This window comes from Momordica charantia, unplaced genomic scaffold (assembly GCF_013281855.1).
Source record: "Momordica charantia cultivar OHB3-1 unplaced genomic scaffold, Mcharantia_2.0 BLBB01000032.1, whole genome shotgun sequence".
NCBI lineage: Eukaryota > Viridiplantae > Streptophyta > Magnoliopsida > Cucurbitales > Cucurbitaceae > Momordica > Momordica charantia.
In genome coordinates this window covers 19,233-45,924 of record NW_028275188.1, presented here as the reverse complement: position 1 = coordinate 45,924, position 26,692 = coordinate 19,233, and the positions used below count along the sequence as shown (strand labels likewise).

The following is a 26,692-nucleotide window of genomic DNA, read 5'->3' as shown; positions in this document are numbered from 1 at the left end:
TAGATTTGGACTAATGCTTCCATATATCTACCCCATTAGTTTAAAGTTAGTGCAACAGTGTATGCTTTAAGCTGAACCACTTTGAAACTGTTCTCTATTTTAGTTTATCTTTTTGTTTAATCAACTGAAATTTCAAAAGCAATCTATTATCACTGAGAATTTTTGAGTGAACCAAAACCAAAGTTGAGGCTTTTTGCGTAGGACCAAGGTGGACAATAACAAATGAAAAGTTTTAATATTTTGAAAAACAAATATTAAATTTATTCTATGGCCGAAATGATCGCTCGACACAGTGCAGGGAGAACTCTTTATATGTTTTGATTTTCGAATAGATTTTTGGTGTGTACAAACTTTACAAATGGCTTCGGTTTGGTTAATTATTACCATACTTCCTCTATTTCTTCTCTTCAGCTCGTGGCTGTGGGTGCTCAGAAGCCACGCCAGATTGCCTCCTGGTCCTAAAGGATTTCCAATTTTGGAAGCCTTCATTTGTTAGGAAAGCTTCCACATAGAGCTCTCCATCGCCTATCTCAAAAGTATGGCCCTATTATGCACTTGCGATTAGGCCTTGTATCCACCATCGTAGTCTCTTCTCCCGCCGCCGCCGAGCTCTTTCTCAAAACCCACGACCATGTTTTCGCCAGCCGCCCACTCATCCAGGCCTCCAACCACATTTCTTACGGTCGAAAGGGTCTGGGGTTCGCTGAATATGGACCTTATTGGCGCAATATTCGAAAAATGTGCACTGTCGAGTTGCTTAGCAATCTCAAAGTTAGCTCCTTTAGGTCAATGAGAAGCGAGGAGGTTGGGTTGTTGATCGACCATCTTCGAGAGGCTGCAAAAAGTGATGTGGTTGTAAATCTTAGTTCAAAAGTTACGTCTTTGGTTGCGGACATGACGTGTTTGATGGTTTTTGGGAAGAAATATGGGGATGAGCAGTTGGACGAGAGGGGTTTCAAGGCTGTGATACAAGAGGTGATGCAGTTGGCGGCGGCTCCTAATTTGGGAGATTTTATTCCCTATGTTGCTGGGCTTGACTTTCAAGGGTTCAACCGTCGTGCAAAATCTATTAGTAAGGTGATTGATGGGTTTTTGGAGAGAATTATTGATGAACATCTTCAGCCAAAGATTGGAAACAAAACTAAGGATTTTGTTGATGTTATGTTGGACCTCATGAACTCCCAAGCAACAGAGTACCAGATTGAACGATCAAGTATCAAAGCCATAATTCTTGTGAGTGTAGAATTATATGATTTAATTGTGATTTTCAACTTTCCCTTGATCTAATCGACTTAATGAACCAATTTTTAGGATCTACTCGCTGCGGCAGTTGATACTTCAGCCACTACAATTTCATGGGCACTATCTGAACTCATCAAGCATCCACTTTCAATGAAAAAAATACAAGATGAATTAGAAAAAGTGGTTGGTTTGGATAGGATGGTTGAAGATTCAGACTTGTGTAACTTAAAATACTTAGACATGGTAATTAAGGAGATTTTCAGGATGCATCCACCCGCTCCATTATTAGTTCCACATGAGTCTCTTGATGATTGTACTGTAGATAATTTTTACATTCCTAAGAAATCACGGATAATAGTGAATGCATGGGCAATTGGACGAGACCCAAACGTTTGGATCGATGCAGAAAAGTTCTTTCCAGAAAGGTTCATTGGCAGTCAAGTGGACATAAAAGGAAGAGATTTTCAACTTATTCCATTTGGATCTGGTAGAAGAGGTTGCCCTGGGATGCAAATGGGTCTTATTGTGGTTCGTTTGGTGTTAGCTCAACTTGTGCATTGTTTTAATTGGGAGCTTCCGAATGGTACGTTGCCAACTAAATTAAACATGACAGAAGAGTTCGGTTTAACCTGTCCAAGAGCAGAAGATCTCAAGGTTATTCCTATTTATCGTATTCTTTAGAGAAAAGAGTTAAAACTATTATTTGCTTGCTTTGCATAAAGGTATATATAATGATCGGTGTAAAATGTTTAAATTTCTCGATAAGTAATCACATTAATACTAAATCAAAGTCCCAAGATCCAAAGTCATGCATGTGCTTGACACACTTATTAATGCAAACTTGTCGTGGACTCATTATATGAAATAAAATAATTGATTTCGTCTTTCTACAATATAGGACTTTGACATGACCCAACCCATGTTACTTTCTGGCACGACAATAATGGCTCGACTGTACCTTGAAGTTCACTCTCATACACTGACAGAACTTGCCATCAACTCACGAAACACAAGTAGCCAGGAACCGTTGTAATTTGTAAGTAAGAAACATTCCCCAAACTTTTGACCAAGTCTCCTCTAAATGTAGTCCAACAATACAAGTGCAAGACATATAAATCTGATTCCCTAGCTACGAGTCCTTATAAAATCCCAAAATAAAGTGTCTTAATAGTATAGTCAAACCATATACGTCCATACAAATTATCATTTGCATAATCTCTAGAGAAACTTGGAGCGGCTAACAACGATGTTAGACTCATTTGAAACTCAAGTACTACTTTGTAGGAAAACAATGAATAAACAATGTACTAACAATTCCAATAAGGGATTAAGATTAATATAAGATAAATAACTAAGTAAGAAAGACGTATAATATGTTAAATTATAAATCATAGCTTCATTGAAAGCTAAAATACCTTTATAACTAAAGAATTGATTCTAGCGTTATATAAGAAAAATTGTTCACATTGCTTGGATCGTTACGACAACTCTAAGGGTGAATAGGATTAAGTGAACTTTAATAAACTTTTTAACCCAGGGTGAATAATTTAAACAAATAGGTGAACTTTTTACCAACAAATAATTTTCTCTAATAAATTAGAAATGCAAGCACCCTAGTTAATTTTACCACCCAAATAATTATAAGTAATTGAACTAAATAGTAGCAATTAAAAGTCACAGCAAATCCTAACAATTATTTTCATGTCATTTATGATAATATAAAATTAATTGCAAAAATTAAATACGAGAAGGTTAGAGAGAAATTGACAACGATAATTTATAATGGTTTGGTAACATTGGCCTAATCTACTCTCCAAGCTTCTTGACTTTTTCCACAGTAGGAGTCAAACTGGTACAAACATTTTTTTTCCCTACAGCAAGAAGGAGCTCAAGAGCAACTCTTACAAATTATTGAAATCTAAAGAACAATCTTACAAACTCTCTCGAATAGTAGATTTACAAATATAAGCTTACAAAATTGGAACAAAAAATTTTACAAATAAAAGTCTTTAGATGACTAAAGAAAATAAAATTAGAAGCATGAATATCTCTGAAAGTAAAAATTTCCTTCACCAAATTAGAACAAAAATTGAAGTTTGAAAAAGAGATTAGCTATGGGAAATTAGAGGAGAAAATGGTGAAACAATTCTTTTTGAAATTTGAGAGGAGGATTGGTTAAATAGATAAATATTAGATTTGAAAAGGTTTAAAACCATCATTAATTTTGGGCCATTTTGGATTTTGGTAAATAAAGATGAATGGATGAAATTTAATTGGAGAAAAAGATTAAAAAAAAAACGGATTAGAAATTCAAGCTTCCAGTGGTAAAAAAAAATTCTATTTGCGCAAGTATTCAAAGAAGAAACTCGCTGCTGAAAAGTAGCCACGTCGCGCCCTTCAGCCTTGTGCGCGTCAGTTTCAAGTCTTTTTTTTTTTTTTTTTCACTATGCAGAATGGTAACTTTTTTATTTTTTTTCATTTTCTGTTTCCTCTAATCCAACTAGCCACATGTCACAATTTTATTGGTCTTCTTAGTTGATTCATCCACCACGTAATCTTCTTATTTTTTCCGTTTCAATTCTTATTTGAATATTCAAAAAATGTCGAAATTGTTGTAAGGAGCCCCTGTGTTGTGAATGCTTTAAAATATCAACATTTTCAATAAACAAAATTAAGTTTATGATAATCAAAATATTAATTAACTAATTAAAATGAATTAATTCGATATTAAGAGCCAAAAAAACCAACACTTATAACACTTATAACAATTGAAGAATATCGTATTGGATCCAAAAACACAACTAAATCTATACTCAAATCAAGTGGTAACAACATACGATAGTCATAAACAAAGCGATATAGTTACACCATATATAACAAAGTACATTTAGTAATGGGCATGAATAGAGCTTCCTCCCCAAAAATATGGGGCATGGGTGAATCCAAAAAAATGACACATTCCAAGGGAGTCTGATGAGAAAACAAAACCAAAGTATCTTACTTGGAGTCTTTCGTAATTAATTAAAAAAATTTATTTACAAAAATAATTGGAAAATGGATAAGTTTATAATTTATTTTGAAAATGATTAAATTTTTAAACAATATAAAAAAAGGTCCCTTCTCAAAATAAAAAAACTGAAAAAAAAGGGTAAGAAGAGACCACATCTCCAATATTTGAAAATAAAAAGAAGAAGAAAAAACCAGCATGTCTTGACACGACTCGTTAATACGTTGGATAAGTTGGTCTCTTCAATAGACAACTTTATCTATTTTTTAAGTGACGCAATTAAAATAATAATATAAAAAAATAGTTTACACCGGGTTATATTTTAATAATTAATTATATTTTTTATAATATTAAAAAATCTTGACTTTCTAAGTGGGTTATCTTTCTCCACATTAACACACTTATTATGTTATTCTAATTTAATTTCTACCACATAACTTCCATTTTCTAAATCACTTTATAATACTCATTACAACCAAATATTCAACTCTAATGCCAATCAAACATGGGTGGATACAATCCAAGATAAAATCTTATCTTCTTCATGACACGACACCCACCTTTGAACCCATCACATTTGTCTTCCAAACCTCTCTTCTCTCTTCAACTGTGCTTGCCTTCATTTACAGGTAAGGTTTTAATTTCTTCATTTTTTTAATTTATATTTCTCCATCTCAGATTTCCCCAACCAGAAGGTGTAAGAACCCTTTTTGTTTTCTCAAAAGATGTTGAATAATTTATTTAAAGAAAGCTGATGTGTATACAAGAAAAAAAAAAGTTCTAATAGAAAATTTTGTATACAAGATAAATTGAGAACTCCTAGAAATTACAAACCAAATAAAAAAATTACATAAAATGGTTTTTCTTTTTTTGACAAATACATAAAAAGCTAATATTAGAGGTTATTTGGCTTATACCTTTCTCTTTCCTCCCATTTTTGGCAAACTTACCCACAAGTCACAACCACACCAAACTCCCACTCCCTCTCCCTCACCTACCGCCTTACCTTTCATCTAATTATTTTCATTTTGCTTTCAACCCACGACCCATCCACCGCAGTTGTTCACGTAGTTAAATTATAATTGACATATATCTCGAATTAAGAGATTGTGATCTCCTACCTTATATATTGTAAAAAAAAAATCACTATGGATTGAGCTAACATAAACATAATTCATTAGTTTATTAAGGTGTGAGAAGATTATTTAATTATTCTAGAAAAATAAAAATCAATCAACCACTAATAATTTAAAATTTTTAATACATTAGAATAAAATCGAGGATTAATCAAGAACCAAACTTATCAAAAGGATTAGGTACGATTTGATTTATATTTAGTTAAAAAATACTTTCCCTTAAATTATTATCCACCTAAACATCATCTACTTCAAATGCCAAAAATAGGCTTTTAAACTAATTTTTCTTGTTATAAAAATACTATCACTAACATGTGTTTTAAATTTCTTTTTGTCTTTTCTTCTCTCGGGAAAACAGATATCAGCGGCCAGCGCGGCACGTTATCAGATCTGTTCCAATTTCCAGTTTCATTATCTTCCACAAATTCATCATCAAGTTCAAGTTCAAGTAAACCCCAAGAACTTTCCTTCTCCATATTTCCACCGCAATGGCTTCGCTTTGGATTTGGACACTCATTATTACACTGGTTCCAGTACTTGCTGTGACATGGCTGTCCAGAATTGGCCACAACCGGCACAAGAAATTGCCACCTGGTCCAAAAGGGTTCCCAATTTTTGGCAGCCTCCATTTATTGGGAAAGCTTCCACACAGAGATCTGCATCGCCTATCTCGAAAATATGGACCCATAATGCACATGCGACTGGGCCTTATCCCCACCATTATTGTCTCTTCTGCCGACGCGGCCGAGCTGTTTCTCAAAACTTACGACCATGTCTTCGCCAGCCGCCCACGCACCCAGGTTACCAAACACATGTTTTACGGTTCCAAGAATTCGGGTTCTCTCCGCAGGGCCCTTATTGGCGCAGCATGCGAAAAATGTGCACTCTCGAGCTGCTTAGCACTCAAAAAGTGGGCTCTTTTAGATCCATGAGAAGGGAGGAGCTTGGATTGTTGGTTGACTTTCTTAAAGAGGCTGCGGAGAAACATGTTGTCGTGAATCTTAGCTCTAAGATTTATTGTGTTGTTAGGGACATGACGTGTCTGATGGTGTTCGGGAAGAAATATGATGAGAGTGCGTTGGAAGCGAGGGCTTTTGAGGCCGCCGTACAAGAGGTGGTGCAATTGGTGGCGACTCCTAATTTGGGGGATTTGATTCCTTGGGTTGCGGGGCTTGACCTTCAAGGACTGAACCGTCGTGCGAAATCTGTTGGGAAAATGTTTGATGGGTTCTTAGAGAGGATTGTGGAGGAACATCTGGTGTGTAAAGATGAAAATAAGACCAAGGATTTCGTTGATGTTTTGTTGGGTCTCATGAGTTCTCAAAATAATGAATACCAGATTGATCGATCAACCATCAAAGCCTTGATCCTGGTGAGTAAAAGTGCTTTTGTCGCCTTAAAATCATTTCTATTTTAGAATGTTTGACAACTATACCTAAAAACAAATTAATAAAAGATTAGTTTTTAAAATGGTTATAGTTTTAATTTTCAAGATTATATTTCCATCCATCTCGTTTTCACCTTAAATTTTGATAACTTTTCTCTCTTTTCTAAATTTGTTCTTTGTCTTTTTTTTTTCATGTTATTTCTCAATTTAAAATTTTTATCTCTCACTTTCTAAAATTTCTATCTCTAACATTTTGTTTCTCTAGTTTTTAATTATCTCTCTAAATATTTATTGTTTAAGAAATATTAATCATTTTTAATCATTTTTAATTTTATGAAAATCACTGGAAAAAGCTAAAAATCATTTTTACAAAATCAATTATCATTTGAATTTCTTTTCCTAAAATTTTGTATGCTTAGACACGATATTATGCAACTTTGTTCCATAATCAACTTGACCCATTTTTAGGAAATGCTTATTACGGCAATGGATACTTCAGCCACTGTTATCGAATGGGCAATACCCGAGCTCATCAAACATCCGGAGGCAATGAAAAAAATGCAAGAAGAATTAGAAAAAGTGGTTGGTTTGAATAGGAGGGTGGAAGAATCAGACTTGGGTCACTTGGAATATTTCGATATGGTTGTTAAAGAGATTCTCAGATTGCATCCGCCAGTTCCATTATTAGTTCCACACGAGTCCCTAAAAGATTGTATTATCAATGGTTTTCATATTCCTAAAGGGTCACGAATGATGGTGAATGCATGGACTATTGGACAAGACCCCAATGTTTGGAATGATCCACAAAAGTTCTTTCCCGAACGGTTCATTGGTAGTCAAGTAGACTTGAAAGGAAAAGATAATTTTCAATTGATTCCGTTTGGATCTGGTCGAAGAGGTTGTCCTGGAATTCAAATGGGTCTAACTATGATTTGTCTAGTTCTAGCCGAGCTTGTACATTGCTTTGACTGGAAACTTCCAAATGATATTTTGTTAGCCGAATTGGATATGACAGAAAATTTTGGTTTAACCTGTCCTAGAATTCAAGATCTCATGTTAACTCCAATTTACCGTCTTCATAATTGATAAGTTGAGTTAGCAAATGAAATAAATAAAGAATTTTTTATGCGTAGTGCTCGACTGTAGACTTTATAAAGTATATTATGTGTATGTTTTCTGATCCTTCAATTAGGATCATATTTTGTATAATAAATTATTTGGATAGATTTTTTTCCCTTTTTTATTTTTTCCAAGATCAACCGTTATGTGGATCGAAACATTGGACTTCGGGATAATGTTAAAGTACTTTATCTACTTGAATTATGTTCGAATTCTATTTTGTATACCACTCTATTATTATTATGTTATGAACATGTTGTCATTTGGATGTGGTTCGAGTGTTTGGATTTAAAATTGATGGCTCTTAAATAGAATAAATATATACATCAGTTTAATTCTTTATTATTATTATTTTTTTTGCCTCTTTAGACTCTAATTAAAAAAAAAATTTCTTAACAACATGTAGGGTGAGAACTATAACCTTTTAGTTTTAGTTGAGCTGTTGGTGACTCTTATTAAAAGTTATGTTTGGTTTGATTCATTTAATTCTTTTCTTTTAATTGCTTTTTTCTTGGTATAATGAGATAAGTTAATTTAATTAATACTCAATCAAAGTTTCTAGGACCATTTGATTTAAGTTTCATTGAATTATCTATGAATAATAGATATCTAAAAAATAAACTATCATAGTGTAGCTTAGCGGTCAATAAAGTCCAAATGTAAATAACAATAGGTTTCGAGAAATGAATTCAAATCATGTTGGCCACCTACTTAGGATTTAATATCCTACAAATCATCTTGACAACCAAATGTAGATTATTATGTTGGATAATAAGAAATCCCATCAAGATTTTGTGGAAATAAATAATATTTGTGCTTGTTTTTTTAGAATTATCTTAGAAATCTCATAATATTAACTGATGATCAAACTAATATTAATTAGGCTAAGTATAAATATATAAAAAGATTTTGCCTAATCTTTGAAGTAATTTTCAATTTGGTCCTTACTCTTTTAAAATTCTTAATTGAATCGATAATGTATTAAAAATTATCCACTAATGTTAAATTTTGTTAACTAAAAATTAATATATCTTTTATTTACATATTAAGGTAGAGATTTTGTCAGGAAAAAAAAATAGATATATGAACATCACTCTCGATGTCAATGAAACTCAACTCGCTCATTAAGCAAAACCCAACTTACCAATTAATAAAATCTATTATTTTTTTCATATGAGATATCCAAGTGGCATGTTTCCGTTTTCAAATATATAATTAAAACAATAATTGAACAATACATTAGTTTTTTATTAATAAATTTTATAATATACTTTTTACCAAAGGAACCCATAGAAAATTTTTAATGCATCAAAAATCAAATAACAAATTTTAAAAGATTAAGGATCACTGTGGATATACCTAGCTATTAAATACAAGCAATTAATATAAATTAATTGATTTTAAATAATAAGTTAACCATTTCATTAAATACTTAACTATAATTATTGAAAAATTATTATTTTTAATTGAGGAAATTTAGCCTATTATTAATTCATTAATTAATTCCGTCAATTTAATATACTCTATCAACAAAAATGATTCAATGTATATATTAATGAATTACTAATATTCATTAATTGGGTTAATATCAATAAAATTTAATCTATTTAACAGCCCATTTGAATTCTGAACATAAGTGGATAAGATACCTCGCTATTAACATTCTAAACTAAAATTGGTTGATCTCTAGTCGTTGAATTTTTTCTTAAAATAAAACTATTAAATTTAATTATTAAAATTAAATACATTTATTAATTAAGTATAGCTCATGTTGCCTCGTCCAACTATTATATTGTCTTTATATATCAATGGCTTCCCATGTCCATTTCTTACAGGTTCACAAAGTACTATAAGACCCCAAATTTTCATCTCACACCCTTCACAAATTTCCACTCACCAAAAAATCTGTGTTTATGGCTTCCATTGGGATCCTCATTACACTGCTTTCTCTTGCTCTTCTCTTCAGGACATTGCTGTTCAAAAGTAGCCACAACAAACACAAGAAATTGCCTCCTGGTCCAAAAGGGTTTCCCATTTTTGGTAGCCTTCATCTCTTGGGCAAACTCCCTATAGAAAGCTCCATCGCCTATCTCAAAAATATGGGCCCATAATGCATATGCGATTGGGGCTTAAACCCACCATTATAGTTTCTTCTCCTGACGCCGCCCACCTATTTCTCAAAACTTATGACCATATTTTTGCGAGCCGCCCACTGACTCTGGCTTCCAACCACATGTCCTACGCTCAAAAGAACTTGGGGTTCGCTGAATATGGGTCTTATTGGCGCAACATGCGCAAAATGTGCACTATCGAGTTGCTTAGCAATCACAAAGTCAATTCTTTCGCATCAGTGAGAAGGGAGGAGCTTGCGTTGCTGATTGAGGATCTTCGAGGGGCAGCAAGAACTCATGTCGTTGTGAACCTTAGTTCCAAAGTCTCGTGTCTTAGCGCTGACATGTCGTGTCTTATGATGTTCGGAAAGAAATATGCAGAGAGTGAGTTTGATGAGAGGGGGTTCAAGGGTGTCATACAAGAGGCCTTGAAGTTGCTGGCCGCTCCCAACTTGGGGGATTTTATTCCTTGGGTGGCAGCACTTGACCTTCAAGGACTGAATCGTCGCACAAGATCTGTTAGTAAGGTATTTGATGGGTTCTTTGAGAAGGTTATTGATGAACATCTTGAGTCTAAGCATGATGATAAGGCCAAGGATTTCGTGGATGTTATGTTGGCCCTCATGGCCTCGCAAGAAACTGAACACCAATTTGATCCCTCTAATATCAAAGCTATAATTCTGGTAATATTGATGTTTCTTGTTTTCAATTTCTAATTTCTTTTATTTTTCAATTCTTTTATTTTCAATTTTTTAGAAATATAAGTATTTGATAACCATTCATTTTTTTATTCTCATTTTTAAAAAGGTTTCTAAAATGGTGTACAAATTTTAAAAAAAAAAAGAATCTTATTTCTTGTTTCATGTTTGTGTTTCTAATTTTTTTTGCATAAATAAAATTTTGTATTTTCTTAACTAATAAAATATTAAAACTTGAGTCTTCAATGAAAAAAAAATACTTTTTCATTTAAAATTTTTATTTACTTTTTTTTAACAAAGAAAAAAAAAAGAAAACTATAAACAATAAACTAATTGTTAACAATTTTAGTTTTGTTAGAAGCGACCAGAGATAAAAGAACAAGGAAGATAGAAAGCGATCACTAAATGTCCTAATGCTTACACTTTGAAGGTGTTAATGGTCAATAGAGCTAGAATTAGCCATGTAATGTTATCTTTTACTCAAAGTTTTGAATTAATTGCTTATTTTACAACTAGGATATGCTCACTGCAATGGATACTTCGGCCACCATAATGGGATGGGCTCTATCTGAACTCATCGAGCATCCACAGGTCATGAAGAAAGTGCAAGACGAATTAGGAGAAATTGTGGGTTTGGATAGAAGGGTGGAAGAAACCAACTTGGGTCATTTGAAATACTTGGACATGGTCGTTAAGGAGATTTTGAGACTGCATCCCCCAATTCCATTATTAGTTCCACACGAATCCCTTGAAGATTGTACCATCAATGACTTCTATATTCCTAAAAAGTCACGCATAATAGTGAATGCATGGGCAATTGGACAAGACCCGAATGTTTGGATTGACCCAGAAAAATTCTTTCCTGAAAGGTTCATTGGTAGCCAACTAGACGTGAAAGGAAAAGATTTTCAATTGATTCCATTCGGATCTGGTCGAAGAGGTTGCCCTGGAGTGCAAATGGGTTTAACTGTGGTACGTTTGATACTAGCTCAACTTGTACATTGCTTTGATTGGGAGCTTCCAAATGGTGTGTCGTCATCTAAATTGAATATGACAGAAGAACAAGGTTTAATTTGTCCTAGAGCACAAGATCTAAGGGGTACTCCTCTTTATTGTCTTTATAACTAACAAGGTATTTGTTAATTGTGTGCTTTTAGGATATCCTAAATCAATTAGGGATCAGACTTGCCAACATGAGCTTAGCATAGTGATAATTGACATATTTGTCTTGACTAAAAAGTAATAAGTTCGAATCTCTCACCTCACTTGTTGTACTAAAAATAAAAGATTATATCCAATTTAATATATGATCGATTTTTTTTAGTCAGGAACTTGAACTCACACTATTTTTGATTGGGTTATATGTCTTATTATATTGTATTGAGGTTGGCTAATAATAATAATTATTTAATTGTATCAATCTTTAATTTGATATATATTTTAAGCCTGTTGTTTGCTTTGGAGGGAGGAATTCCTATGGGTTCAGCCGTTATATATATATATATATATATATATATATTCGTACAATAATGTGGGATAACTTAACTAACCGTATATTTTATTTATTATCTAAATTAGCTAGTCATTTATAGCAAATAGTTAGACATTCATTATATAAAATAATGCTGTATCCAAGCAAATTAATATATTATTATTTAAATTATATGCATTTTTTTAAAAGTACCAAATAAAGATATTCCGGATACGAAATATTAATAATATCTACTAAATTGCTACTGCATGTAATGTTTAAATTGTAAGTAATTAAAAATCAAAATATAGAAGAGAATAAAAAGTTATATTAAAGTAATCTCAACGTAACTCATCTGAATTAAAGCATATAATTTTGAATAAAATAGTGAAAGTTTGAATCTTTCCACCTCTTAAATTAAAAAAAATTTAAACTTAAATGATAATTAAATATCAAAACTTTCAGATTTGTTATCAGCCATATACGTGGCCCAATAAGAGTTGACAGGTTTTTCTTTCTTTAAGAAAAGAAAACGGAGAAAGTCTGGAATCTCTATTATCCTCCCTCGTCCGGGTGGGTTGGGTCTCAATCAATCAAAACTTCAAATTTTCTCCAACGTTTTCTTTACATTTTCTTTATTTATTTTTTTTAAACAAAAATACAGAGAAACATTTCAATATTTAATTGGGCCATGTGTCTGGTCTAGTGAACCAACCCCAACCCCGCTCAGCTGGTAAATTATTATCTTTTAGAAAATAAACGTTTTTCTTTTCAATTCTCATGACTTTTTTTTTTTTTTTTTGAAAGACAATTCTATGACATTTGATATCAATTCAAGAGAGAAAAAAATAAACATATAATTTGACTAATATGTATATAATTAAAAAAATAAAAAAATTAATTACAGTGAGTAGCAAAAATATTTTATGTATTTCAAAATATGTCACTTGTTTTTAAAATTTTAAAATATAACAAAAATTTTCTCTTATATTAGTAGGATATCAGATATTCATATTAGTAGTATATTAGATGTATATCACATACATATTGCACAAACTCTCATATCAGTAGTATATTATATGTATATCATATACATATATCAGTAGTTAAATATATTAAGATATATTACAGATGTATATCATTTAGGTAAAATATTTATTTTAAAATTGGACCTCCATTTTTCTTAAAAGTACAATATTCGAAAAAACTAAATATGGTTTCTATTTTGCTAATTTTAGCAAATGTTTTTGCTATTGACACTGTCCCCAAAAAATAATATTATATACCATTGATGGAATGATTATTATTTCATAGTTTCAATTTGGTCACTTTTTTTTTTGGTTTTCTAACTTTTTAAAAATTTTCACTTTTACCCATAGTGTATAAAAAATTACCAATAACATAATTTCTTGAAAAAATTGTTAAAAATGGTTAACAAAAACTTGATGCAGCATTAAATTCTTGTTTTATCATAGGGCACGTGAATATGTCACGGGATGCTAGTTGACACATAAAAACTCAACTTAATCGACACTTATCAACAAAATTTATTTCTTTCAAATAGCATATTGCATATCCATGTATTTAAATATGTTAATAGAACAATAATTTAATGATATTATTAACTTTTCACTAATAAATTTTTACATATGTTTTTATGAAATAACTTAATTAAAAATTTTAATACATCATGAATAAAATTGAGAATTTCAAAAAATTAAGAACTAAATTGAGAAAAATATAAAAAAATTAGGGATAAATTGAAATATTTAGCCAAGATATAAATTTAGAAATGGAAATAAATATCATATAAGAGTCTAATTTATTAATTTTAAATGTTTTAGATCTAACTTCTAGAGAAAAAAAGAAAAGGAAAACAATGAGAAAAAATATCAAATATAAAGTCATTTCACCTCACATATAGTATCTCTAAGGGATAACTGACCCTCCATATTAGTATGAGTCCACTTTGGACACGACTTTTGCTTTTAGGTTAATAAAAAAAAATCTTATAGAAACGAAGATATTTTGTTCCTCAGTTATATATACACGATTTACGAAGATAGGTGCCTTAACAACTTGAGCTATGCTCAGTTTGGCTATCCGTTCAAATAATTAATGGCAAACTAACAAGAATCTGAATAAACCAAAATGTATACACCATGTGCAAAGATTAGACATGGTAAACTAGCAAATATTAATTTATGTGGTTATATTTTGTTGTTATTTTTTTTATATTTTGTCGATTTTTTTTAATGCTATAAAGATATCTATTTACCTTTTATGTTGATGTCAAACAGATGGACACATGAAAATGTCGACATGTTGAGCAATATTTAATACCATGTTCATGAGAGAGCCGCCTGCTAATATCAAGTCTAAGATTTTTTTAAAAATTAATATCCAAGGGAAAAGTTGAATTCTTTTTTATAATAATGTTTTAAGGATAAGTACATGGTATTAGATTATTAATTTCATATTTGTAAGCCTAAATAATTGATAGGTCAAAACAAGAATGGTTCAAAATCTACTTCTTATTTTAAGTGGGAAGTTCAATTATTCATACCAAGTATTTATTATACCAAAATATAATAAAGCAAATTAATTTATAAGTTAGATGCAAACAAATATTATTAATTTAAACATACAGCTATCTATCCGTTCAATTAATAATTAATGGCGTATACACCATGTGCAATTTTTAGGAAGATTAGACTTACGAGTAAGAACACAAATCTACCACCCTAACTCCTATCGGAAATTAATCATCTTCAAAGGTAGGGCTATTCAGGATTTAAAAAAAATATATTAAAATTTGTATGGATTCATTTCAAAGTTTGTAAAATGTGCAAACGAAGTTTTAGGGAAGATGATAGTGATCCATGGTATATAAAAAATGAGAATTATCTTCATTGATATAAGGTTTTACGAAGGTACTATTGTCCTTGACAAAATTGGGACTACATCTTCAACAACTACAGATTAAAAGAGGTTAAAGGACATGTTTTCATCAATTACTTTGATAGTATAAAAAAATCAGAAGATACCATTTTCATCCTCAATTTATGAATTATTAATAGTACGGAAAACTTCATCGTCAATCCAGCTGACCATTCCAAAAAAATGTATACCAGCAAATTTCGAACCATACTATTTTGGCATCTTTTATCATTTTTCAGTTTCCTGCACCAAGCACGAGGGAAGTTGGGAATAGACCTACAATGGAACGCACCATTATTTTGCTTCTGAATTCAGAGATTAAACTATTGATTTTTGTGACTCTTTATCTATCCAACTTAACAATAATCTAATAGCCACTAGCTATCTAAACTCGTTAAGTATTGCAATCTTCGGATCGGTTCGGATTTGTCCAAAAACCCTACCCAACCCGATTCGGTCAACGCTTAATTTAAATTGTGCACTGCTTTAGAAACCTTATCACAAAAATGTGTTGCATTTGGATCTTAATTTTTCATCTTCTTGCTCTTGCACTTGTGCTCCGGCCATGGCTGTACTTGAGGAACAGCCACAAGAATAAACTGCCTCCTGGTCCCAAAGGGTTTCCAATTCTGGGTTGCCTGCATTTGTTTGGAAAGAATCCACACAGAGATCTTCATCGCTTGTCTCAAAGATACGGACCAATCATGCACATGAAACTTGGTCTTGTACACACAATTGTTGTCTCTTCCCCACGAGCTGCAGAGCTGTTTCTCAAAACCCACGACCTTGTTTTTGCAAATCGCCCACCAAGTGAGGTCTTCACCCACATAGCTTAAGGTCTAAAGAACATTTTGTTTGCTCCATACGGCTCTTATTGGCGCAACATGCGCAAAATGTGCACTCTCGAGTTACTCAACAGCCACAAAGTCCAATCTTTCAAATCAATGAGAATGGAAGAGCTTGGATTGTTGATTGAGGATCTTCGAGAGGCTGCAAAAAGTGGTGTGCCTGTGGATCCTACTTCCAAGATCTTCGCTCTTAATTTAGACATGACTTGTCTGATGATCTTTGGAAGGAAATATGTAGGGGAAGAAGTTGATGTTGAGAGGGGTTTTAAATGGGTGGTTCGAGAGGCCTTGCGATTGGGAGCAGCTCCCAACTTGGGGGATTTAATTCCTTGTATTGCATCATTTGATCTTCAAGGGCTGAACCGTCGAGCAAAATCTGTTGGTAAAGTGATTGATGGGTTTTTGGAAAGCATTATAGATGAACATCTTAATGAAGCCAATAGTGACACCAAAGATTTTGTAGATGTCATGTTGGACATTGTGGGCTCTCGAGAAACTGAGTATCAAATTGATCGATCTAACATCAAAGCCATAATTCTTGTAAGTAAACATTATCTATTTCTTTATTTATAATCTTGGATAGATTTTATAAAAAAATATATGCTCTGATAAGTATCCCTCATTTTAGGATATGATTCTAGCGGCAACTGACACCTCGGCCACCACTATCGAATGGACACTGTCTGAGCTTGTCAAACACCCCCATGTAATGAAGAAATTACAAGAATAATTAGAAACGGTCGTGGGTTTGAGGAGGGTTGAAGAATCAGACTTGGATCACTTGAAATACTTGGACGTGATAGTTAAAGAAATTCTCAGGTTGCATCCTCCAGGCCCGTTATTAGTTCCACATGAGTCGTCTGAAGATTTCACAATCAATAACTTCTATATTCCTAAAAAGTCTCGTGTAATAGTGAGTGCATGTGCAATTGGGCGAGACCCAAGTGTTTGGATTGATGCAGAAAAGTTCTTTCCAGAGAGGTTTATTGGCAGCCAACTGGACGTGAAAGGAAAAGATTTTCAACTAATTCCATTTGGAGCTGGACGAAGAAGTTGTCCTGGAATGGAATTGGGTCTAACTGTAGTTCATATGGTAATAGCTCAACTTGTGCACTGTTTTGATTGGAAACTTCCAAATGATATGTTACCAATTGAATTAGATATGTCTGAAAAATCTGGTTTAACTTTTCATAGAGCTCAAAATCTTAGGGTGATTCCTATTTACCGTCTTCATAACTAATAGGTTGTTGATAAGTTGTTCAAAAGTTAAAAAGAGATTAAGAATGCTTTGTGGATCCTAGCAAGATTTCTAGGTTGGAAATTTGATATGTTACCAATTGAATTAGATATGTCTGAAAAATCTGGTTTAACTTTTCATAGAGCTCAAAATCTTAGGGTGATTCCTATTTACCGTCTTCATAACTAATAGGTTGTTGATAAGTTGTTCAAAAGTTAAAAAGAGATTAAGAATGCTTTGTGGATCCTAGCAAGATTTCTAGGTTGGAAATTTGATATGTAGGACGGATCCACGTGTGTACTTTTATTTGGTTTACTATGTTAAAGTAATTAATTCTACTAGAGTAAAATGTTTAATTTATGGGAGTAATTATATTGTGATAAAAATATGCATAGACACCATTAGATAATTTTTTTTTCACTTGAAATGAAGATAATTTTTAATTTGACGTCGGATCAAAGTAGAATTATATAATTTATTTTTTATTTTTCTAGTTCATTAACCATGAATGAGCTGATGAACATACCAACATGCACATAATTCCAGTAATTGACTTCTATTTTTCTTGATGTTGCAATTTGTTATGTTAAAAAAATAAATAAATAAATGATTGAGTGGAAAATTTGAAACTATTAAATTACATTCACGTTGGAAATATATAAAGTTTAATTAATAATTGAACAACTTAAGATTTTTAATATATTGAATTTCTTGGATTCAATTTCTTCAAGAAATTTAATAGGTTGCGAATAGTTTTACCATGTCTTAAATTTTAGTTAGATGTCTATTTAAAATTGTCCCTAAAGTTTCAAAATGATTCCTCTAGTTTTAAAAATGGGTGTTGTACTAAAAAGAAAAGAATTAAAAATGGTTCTAATAGTCCTTGACTGAACCAAAAAATGGTGTAGGGGCTGGGGATCGAACTCGCAACCTCTTAGTTGAATATATATATGCCGATTATTATGTTCGCTTTGGTATAAAGAGTGATATTGACAATAAATAACTTAGAAAACCATGAAATTAAATGAAATGTGGTTGGCTTGGACTAGTTGACTCGGGTAATTGATCGACTCAGGCTTGACAACTCGAGGTGGTTGGACTTGGGATGGTCGAGCCTAGGATAGTTGGTTTGGTTGGCCTCGAGTGGTCTATCCAAATTGGCCAACTAGGGTTGGTGATGGAAATGGTCGTCTTGAGGTCATCAGGTCCTTGCTAGTGGATTCGAGATGGTCGTTCTAGGGGGTCATCGGGCTCGTGCTTGTCACTTGTCGAGCTGGTTGGCCTGGCTTAGTTGAACTTGAGCTAGCTTGTGTCAGTTGGTTCAAGTGGATCCACCTAGTTTTGGTCAGCCCAAAAATCATCTTAGACATAAAAGAAGATAACCCCAATAAGACAACGCAGAGAAAGAGGGGAAAACTATAGAAAATCTTAGCATTGAAAATAATTGCTATTTTAAGAGCCCCATCAATCCCCCCAGCAAAAATCAGCTGCCAAATATTTTTAGCTTTTCTCAAAATCAATTTTTTTTATCCAACATGATCATTTTGAAAATTAAAATAATAATCATTTTAAAAACTAATTTTCTATTAATTCTTTTTATCAAAAATCACTTGGAAATCATCCTTCAATTATTTGACCAGGAATCATTTAAAATGATTTTGTTTTTCCAAAATCACTTATGAATCATGTCAAACATCATACTTTAAAATGAAAATGATTTTGACAGGATTAAAGGTGATTCTCATCATGCCTCTCAAATATGTACTAAGAAAATGAAAGATGAAACGAAAATGTAAACCTAACCAGTTTTACTAGATGATTAGATTTTTTTTTTCTTTTCTGCTGCAGACCAAATAATGAGGTTAAAGGACGTGTTTTTATCAATTACTTTGATAGTATAAAAATATCAGAAGATACTATTTTCATCCTCAATTTATGAATTATATGTTGACAATTACTTTGATAGTATAAAAATATCAGAAGATACCATTTGCACCCTCAATTTATGAATTATTGATTGTACTATGTAATCTTTTCTCATTTTTCAGTTCCCTACACCAAGCACGTGGGATGTTAGGAACAGGGCCTGCAATGGAACCCACTATTTATGTTGTCTCTCTGCTTACTTTTTCATTTTGTTTTAGTGTGCTTGATTTCTCATTTTGTTTTTTAGCTCAACCGCTCTCGATCAGATTGAAGTATCAACTTTTATGATGGTGATTAATATCTTTTCTATTAAATTATGTTCAGATTTACTTGTAGTCTCTTTATTTGCTTGTTACGACTACAACAACAATAATCCAATAATCACCACCTTAAACTCATCCAACGACATCTCAGTAGATATCCTTTAACATGATTCTCAATAAAATCTTAGTTGGCATCTGCCAAATTAATTGTTATAGTTTCAAATGAGTCTTTTAAAGATTGCAATGTCAATAGCTTATATATTATTCCACCTAATTCTTCGAAATATTGAATGCAGACAATTAGACAACATTCTAGCGTGTTTGATTTACACAGAAAAATTCTTTCTTAGAGAGGTCATTTGGTAGCTAGGTAAATGTGATGGGTAAATATTTGTAACTCGTTATTTGGATGTCACCAAAGAGATTGTCCTCGCTAGAATACAAATGGGTCTATCAATGATTCATTCAGCAGTAGTTCAATTTGTGCATTCCTTTCATTTGAAGCCTCTGGATAGTATGTTGCCAAAGAATTCTGTTTAGCTTGACCTAGAATTCGACGTTGATGTGGTAAAATATCAAAACATATTAACAAATGTATCAGAAATAATTTTTTTTCTTCTTTGAGAAATCAATTATTGATAGTATTGATTGAAGACCATCTCATCAATCAAACTTTTCCACGTCACGTGCAGTTTTACTGTGTCAGCATAATTCATGAACACAATTTTAAAAAATTTTAGCAAATATCAAACGTGTTGGAACCCATTCAGGACAAATGTTTGATCCTACTATGTTTGCTTAACATTGGTTCTTATTAGTCACGAGATGATGACTAAGATGTTAGCAAACTTTCCTCTTTCATTTATAGATGTTAGCAAACTTTCCTTGTTATCTTCGGGTTGGTTTGAGTTTATCCGAAAACCGACCCAACCCGATCCAGTTACCCCTAATTTAAATTGTGTGGCGATTTAGAAACCTCATCACAAAAATGGGTTGGATTTGGATCATAATTCTTCCTCTTCCTGCTCTTGCAATTCTCTTCCGGCCATGGCGGTTGAGGAACAGCCACAAGAAACTACCTCCTGGTCCTAAAGAGTTTCCAATTCTGGGTTGCCTTCACTTATTAGGAAAGCTTCCCCACAGAGATTTTCATCGTCTGTCTCAAAGATACGGACCAATCATGCACATGAAACTTGGTCTTGTTCACACCATTGTCGTCTCTTCCCCTGAAGCTGCAGAGCTGTTCCTCAAGACCCATGACCTTGTTTTTGCCAGTCGCCCACTCAGTGAGGTCATCAACTATATATCTTATGGTCAAAAGGACGTTCTATTTGCTCCATACGGCTCTTATTGGTGCAATATGCACAAAATGTGCACTCTTGAGTTGCTTAGCAGCCACAAAATCAGTTCTTTCGAAAATCTATCACCTGTTTGATGATCTTTGGAAGAAAATATGAAGGGGAAGAAGTTCATGGGAGGAGTTTTAAATGGCTGCTGCGAAAATCAGTGGGTCGAGTTGATTTTTGGCCCAAATCGACGGGGACACACGGTTGGTTTCGAGAAATGGAAATCGACCAACCGAGTAGTTGATGTTGGGATTCCGATAGATCGGTTCTCTCCCCTCCATGCACCATCTTGAATACTTCAGGACCGAATAACTGCAACTCCGAACAAAAATCCTAACCCGGTCACACTGGCTCTCACAAAATTTTGCATTTTGTAACATTTATTTCTATTTCTAATCTATTTTTTCTATTAGACAATGTATCTCCAACCTTTCTCCATCTAAAAGTTTTCTCGTTTAATTTTCTTTCACAATCATTTTTATTTAACTTTTTAAAAACAAAAGGTTATTATTAAACATGTTTGGTTTTTTCTTTATGTAAAAAATAAAAATAAAAAATAGTTAAAATATATGATTTTTCTTTTTTAAAAACTGAATAGTAAAAAATAAAAATAAAAAATAGTTATCAAATATATGATTTTGCTTTTTTAAAAACTGAATAGTAAAAAAGAAAAATCAAAACTAAAAATAGAGATATCAAATGGGTCTTAAAGGTTTTGATGTTTAAACCTTTTAAGTTTTTGGTTGAAGGACTTTGCTGCTGATTTGATGTTGATGTTGATACCCAAGAATGACATTGTTGCTGATTTCGTTTTGATATTTAAAACTTTAAATAAAACTTAATTGTACTATTGATATATGTACGATGTATACTTGATATATCACTTATATATTATTGATATACAGAAAACCCCTAAGTTTCTATTTACTTATAATTTCTAATTGATTTCTCATTCACAATAACTTCGAAAATTATCAAGTTTTCTCATGCATGCCAGTACCTGCTCATATCTAATTGATCAAAAAAAATACAAGACAAAGGGTTAAAGCAGGTAAAATAGTGATTTACTATTATACAACTGATATAGAACTGATTGACTTCTGATATACTATTGATTTACTTATGATATACTAATGTTGTCAGATATACTCCTGATATATATGTTATATATGTTTGATATATAATAGCGAAGCGATAACTGAAAAGGATAATTTGGGAATACTAAAAATTTTAAAATCAGGATTTTCAAAAAAAATGTTATATCTGAAAATATCGAAAAGGCATGCTATTTTGTTAAATATAAAAAACTTATATACTACCCATTACAAATCCCCTTATTTTTATGTCTCTATATTTAGGAATGACAAAAAAGTACCTGTGAAGTTGGGTACCAACTCCAAGAATAGGGAATGCATTTTCCCACATGCACCGACCTCATCCTCAATTCCATTAATTATTTACTAATTAAGAATAAAATATTAAATATGCTTTTAATACTATTTATTTATACTAATAAATAATAATTTTTACATTTATTACTCGTTTTTATTTTTAAATTCTAATGACATTTCTCAAGAAAAAAAAGTTTAAGATTTTTCTAAAACATAATATCCAGTGAAAGGTTGAATGCGATCAAACTAAAATTTTATATAAATTCAATATTAGCATACTTCAACTAGTTAAAGGTTGTATCTTTAATTCAGAGATCGTGAATTTCAATCTCATTCTCATGTACTAAACAAAGGTTTATAATAAAAATGGATAAACTTTAACGAATTTAATTGTAGAAATTGAAAATTTTCCTACGCTTTTACTTGAACAACGATGGAAGAATGTTTACAGTGAGCAGAAAAGATAGAACTCAATTCCTTCCATTTTCAGTGGACATGAATTATGCAAGTAGATCACACCCAAAAAAGGTGTTTTTATTCTTGCCTAAAGAAGAGGCCAAGAGGAAGAGATAAAGTGCTTAAAAACAATTTTAGGTTCGCAATGTGAATTAGAAAATCGTGTGACACATATAATATTGTGTAATTTGAGGGAGGAGCAAAGTTTTACATTCTAATTTCTTGTACATATGACCTTTCGATTCTAAAAATTTAGTATAAAGTGAGAAAATTAGAGGAAAACTATCAAATTTAAAATATTTTATTCTCACTTTTTGAATTACGAAAAAAGTACCACATTTACTCTTGACAGATGACACATCTTCTCGTACGTATAGATTGATAAAGATGCATGACTTTGACTTGAGTTTTTATCTCTTCAAAAAAAAAAAATAGATATTTATTTTTCAGGTATTATTTTCTCAATTCGTCTCAGTTGAAGACTTTTTTTACCCACTTGTATTATCTCTTTTCATCCTGCCATTCAAGCACTTTTCTAAAATTTTCATGATTTGTTGGAATTTCTTTTTATAACGTTTTAAAGATAACATCGTATTAGATTATTGATTTCATATTTTTAAGCAAAAATAATTTATACATTATAAGCCTAGTTCAAAAGAATCTACTTCTACTTTTGAGGTTGGATGTTCAAATCTTCCTATCACATCTTTATTATACCAAAATATATTAAAGCAAAATAATTTATTATTTAGTTGTCAAACAAATCTGTTCAAATAATTAACGACAAACTAACAAAGCTCAACAAACCAAAATGTACACACAAAGTGCAATTTTTAGAAAGATTAGACTTTACAAGTTAAGAGTGGCGATTCAAATTGAATGGTGATAGGTTTGTCTACGTCTGCAGGTTTAGATAGCAAAAGATCTCTTTAGCACCACAAATTTCCAACCCATCTCCGGTTGGAAATTCAAAGTTAGGACTATTTAAGGATAAAATATTAACATCAGAGTTTATATTTACTTCCTCTAATTTCGAGATTAAACATTCTATAAATGCATATAGAATTTTTTAACACACCCCATAAAAACTCTCTCAAGATACCACAACAATAATGATAGGAACTACAACAATGGTCGAAATACTTGGTATGTTCTCCTCTTTCTCAATTCTCTTTGCCGACTAAAGAAAAAAGTCTAATTTGAATAGGAAATGCTTAGAATTTTGTTGCTAACGTCATAGTTCTATAAATAGGCGTTAGGACATATCTAGATTAAAAGGATGCTTCAAATCGTAGCACCACGACACTCTAAGATAGAGTCGTGATTTTGTGAGCGGTGTCTAGTCACCCAAGTAAAGCATCAAGGTGTGGTACAGCACAAGAACATGGCTCGGATTTGGATCATTAAATTAGTATCCATCTTCTTTCTCTTGCACTTCTCTTGTTCGAGAGTGGCATTTAATGGGCGGTTGACTTTGGTTTATGCGGTGACTTTCTGTCCACGTTTTTTAGATAAGAATACGGAAAATCTCTTTTTTATAAGGAGCAAAATTTCCAATGTCCATTCACCTTTTTATTTTCCACCTCCATTTGTTGCAAAAAGATTGAGACCGAACTGACCAGTTTGCCGCTAAAATAGATGGAGAAGAAATAATAAAAGAAGAAGAAAAACACAGTGATCTTGCCTGAAAAATCTCCGAACAAATTAAAGTAAAAGCCACGTGAAAGAATAGAATAATTCTACTTAATAAAATAAGAGTTGTTAAATCTACAACACCTCTCACAAGAGAAACTCTCATATCTCACAAAGTCTCACATTTTAATTCATTCGAAGATCGAAGTTTTAAGATGCATTGTCGAGTATGGGTACTCAACTATTTATAGTCCAAATACATACTTAGCCTATTAAGTAAATTTCTATGACCACAAATATGCAATATAGTCTTAGACAAAACGTATTATCTAGTGGTCATTGGTAAAGTATTTTTTTTTTTTCAAGGAAAAACCATTTCATTAAAAGGGTATGTGAGAAACATACAAAAGAAAGAGACTATATAAAAGCGCTTCAATTAAGCAAAATGGTAGATAAATTATAATTACAAAAAGGATGAGATTTTGAGGACCAAGTTGATGCCAAGACTATAATATCCTCCCAAAGTTGAGTAGAAGAGCTAGATTTGTCCCCAAAAAAGATCTATTGTTTCTTTCCAACAAAACACTCCAAAGAACAGCACCAATACCATTTTTTTATAGAATGGATCTATTGCTTTCAGATGAAGGGTAGAGAGTCTGGGTGAAAAAAGTATATTATCTAATTATCATAAATTTGCCACATAATTTTAGACAAGTTATATGATCTAGTGACTACAATTTTACCACGTCTTGACATTGGGTAAAGTGATTAAACAAGTGGCCACAAATTCTCCAAGATACTTGTTCTGCGAGTTGTCAAAATATTCAATGTTATTTAACAACAATATATTTTTTAGTTCTGTGAGCCTTAAACTGGGCAAGCTTTGTAACTCTCAACTCTCATCACAAAAATGGGTTGGATTTGGGTCCTTCATCTTCTTGCTCTTGCACTTCTCTTCCGGCCATGGCTGTTGAGGAACAAACACAGGAAACTACCTCCTGGTCCCAAAGGGTTTCCAATTTTGGGTTGCCTTCATTTGTTTAGAAAAAATCCACACAGAGATCTTCATCGCTTGTCTCAAACATACGGACCAATCATGCACATGAAACTTGGTCTTGTACACACCATTGTTGTCTCTTCCCCACAAGCTGCAGAGCTGTTTCTCAAAACCCACGACCTTGTTTTTGCAAATCGCCCACCAAGTGAGGTCTTCACCCACATAGCTTAAGGTCTAAAGAACATTTTGTTTGCTCCATACGGCTCTTATTGGCGCAACATGCGCAAAATGTGCACTCTCGAGTTACTCAACAGCCACAAAGTCCAATCTATCAAATCAATGAGAAGGGAAGAGGTTGGATTGTTGATTGAGGATCTTCGAGAGGCTGCAAAAACTGGTGTGGCTGTGGATCTTACTTCCAAAATCTTCTCTCTTAAATTTAGACATGACTTGTCTGATGATCTTTCGAAGGAAATATGTAGGGGAAGAAGTTGACGATCAGAAGGGTTTTAGATGGGTGGTTCAAGAGGCCTTGCAATTGGGAGCAGTTCCAAACATGGGGGATTTCATTCCTTTTATTGCACCACTTGATCTTCAAGGGTTGAAGCGTCGAGCAAAATCTGTTGGCAAAGTGCTTGATGGGTTTCTAGAAAGCATTATAGATGAACACCTTCGTGAAGCCTGTAATGATACCAAGGATTTTGTAGATGTCATGTTGGACATTGTGGGCTCTGGAGAAACTGAGTATCAAATTGATCGATCAAACATCAAAGCCATAATTCTTGTAAATAAACATTCTATTTCTGTATTTATAATATTTGACGGATTTTATAAAAGAATCTATAGTCTGATAAGCATATCTCATTTTAGGATATGGTTCTAGCGGCAACTGAAACTACAGCCACCACCATTGGATGGGCACTATCTGAGCTTGTCAAACACCCACATGTAATGAAGAAATTACAAGAAGAATTAGAAAATGTAGTGAGTTTGAGTAGGAGGGTGGAAGAATCAGATTTGGATTACTTGAAATACTTGGACGTGGTAGTTAAAGAAATTCTTAGGTTGCATCCTCTAGGTCCGTTATTAGTTCCACATGAGTCCTCTCAAGATTGCACAATCAATAACTTTTATATTCCTAAAAAGTCACGTGTAATAGTGAATGCATGGGCAATTGGACGAGACCCAAGTGTTTGGATTGATGCAGAAAAGTTCTTTCCAGATAGGTTTATTGGCAGCCAAGTGGACATCAAAGGAAACGATTTTCAACTAATTCCATTTGGAGCTGGACGAAGAAGTTGTCCTGGAATGGAAATGGGTCTAACCATAGTTTATCTAGTAATAGCTCAACTTATGCATTGTTTTGATTGGGAGCTTTCGAATGGTATATTGCCAATTGAGTAGGATATGTCTGAAAAATCTAGTTTAACTACTCCTAGAGCTCAAAATCTTATGATTACTCCTATTTACCGCCTTCATACTTGA

The 26,692-nt window shown here is 32.6% G+C and overlaps 1 protein-coding gene and 6 pseudogenes across 3 annotated transcripts; all 7 read left to right on the top strand.

Annotated features, from left to right (window-relative positions):
- Window positions 1-330: 330 nt before the first annotated feature.
- Window positions 331-2,388, top strand: LOC148207906 (cytochrome P450 71AU50-like; annotated as a pseudogene). Its single transcript, XR_015787592.1, has 3 exons — window positions 331-1,233; window positions 1,312-1,896; window positions 2,141-2,388. The product of XR_015787592.1 is annotated as a cytochrome P450 71AU50-like (transcript).
- Window positions 2,389-5,844: 3,456 nt separating this feature from the next.
- LOC111005405 (cytochrome P450 71AU50) lies at window positions 5,845-8,016 on the top strand. The gene is made up of 2 exons (XM_022276885.2): window positions 5,845-6,757; window positions 7,241-8,016. The coding sequence occupies exons 1-2, from the start codon at window positions 5,933-5,935 to the stop codon at window positions 7,856-7,858; spliced, it is 1,443 nt and encodes a 480-aa protein (XP_022132577.2). The 5' UTR covers window positions 5,845-5,932; the 3' UTR covers window positions 7,859-8,016.
- A 1,723-nt stretch (window positions 8,017-9,739) lies between these two features.
- LOC111005933 (cytochrome P450 71AU50-like) lies at window positions 9,740-12,077 on the top strand (annotated as a pseudogene). The gene is made up of 2 exons (XR_015787593.1): window positions 9,740-10,685; window positions 11,217-12,077. The product of XR_015787593.1 is annotated as a cytochrome P450 71AU50-like (transcript).
- A 3,540-nt stretch (window positions 12,078-15,617) lies between these two features.
- On the top strand, window positions 15,618-17,118 carry LOC148207905 (cytochrome P450 71AU50 pseudogene; annotated as a pseudogene).
- Window positions 17,023-17,552, top strand: LOC148207904 (cytochrome P450 71AU50 pseudogene; annotated as a pseudogene).
- Window positions 17,553-20,373: 2,821 nt separating this feature from the next.
- On the top strand, window positions 20,374-20,820 carry LOC148207903 (cytochrome P450 71AU50 pseudogene; annotated as a pseudogene).
- Window positions 20,821-25,087: 4,267 nt separating this feature from the next.
- Window positions 25,088-26,692, top strand: LOC148207902 (cytochrome P450 71AU50-like; annotated as a pseudogene).

Excerpts from the sequence above, each read along its gene's own strand:
- LOC111005405 (XM_022276885.2), top strand. The coding sequence starts at position 5,933 with ATGGCTGTCCAGAATTGGCCACAACCGGCACAAGAAATTGCCACCTGG. Across the intron at positions 6,758-7,240 it reads CCATCAAAGCCTTGATCCTG|GAAATGCTTATTACGGCAAT; the intron begins GTGAGTAAAAGT and ends ACCCATTTTTAG.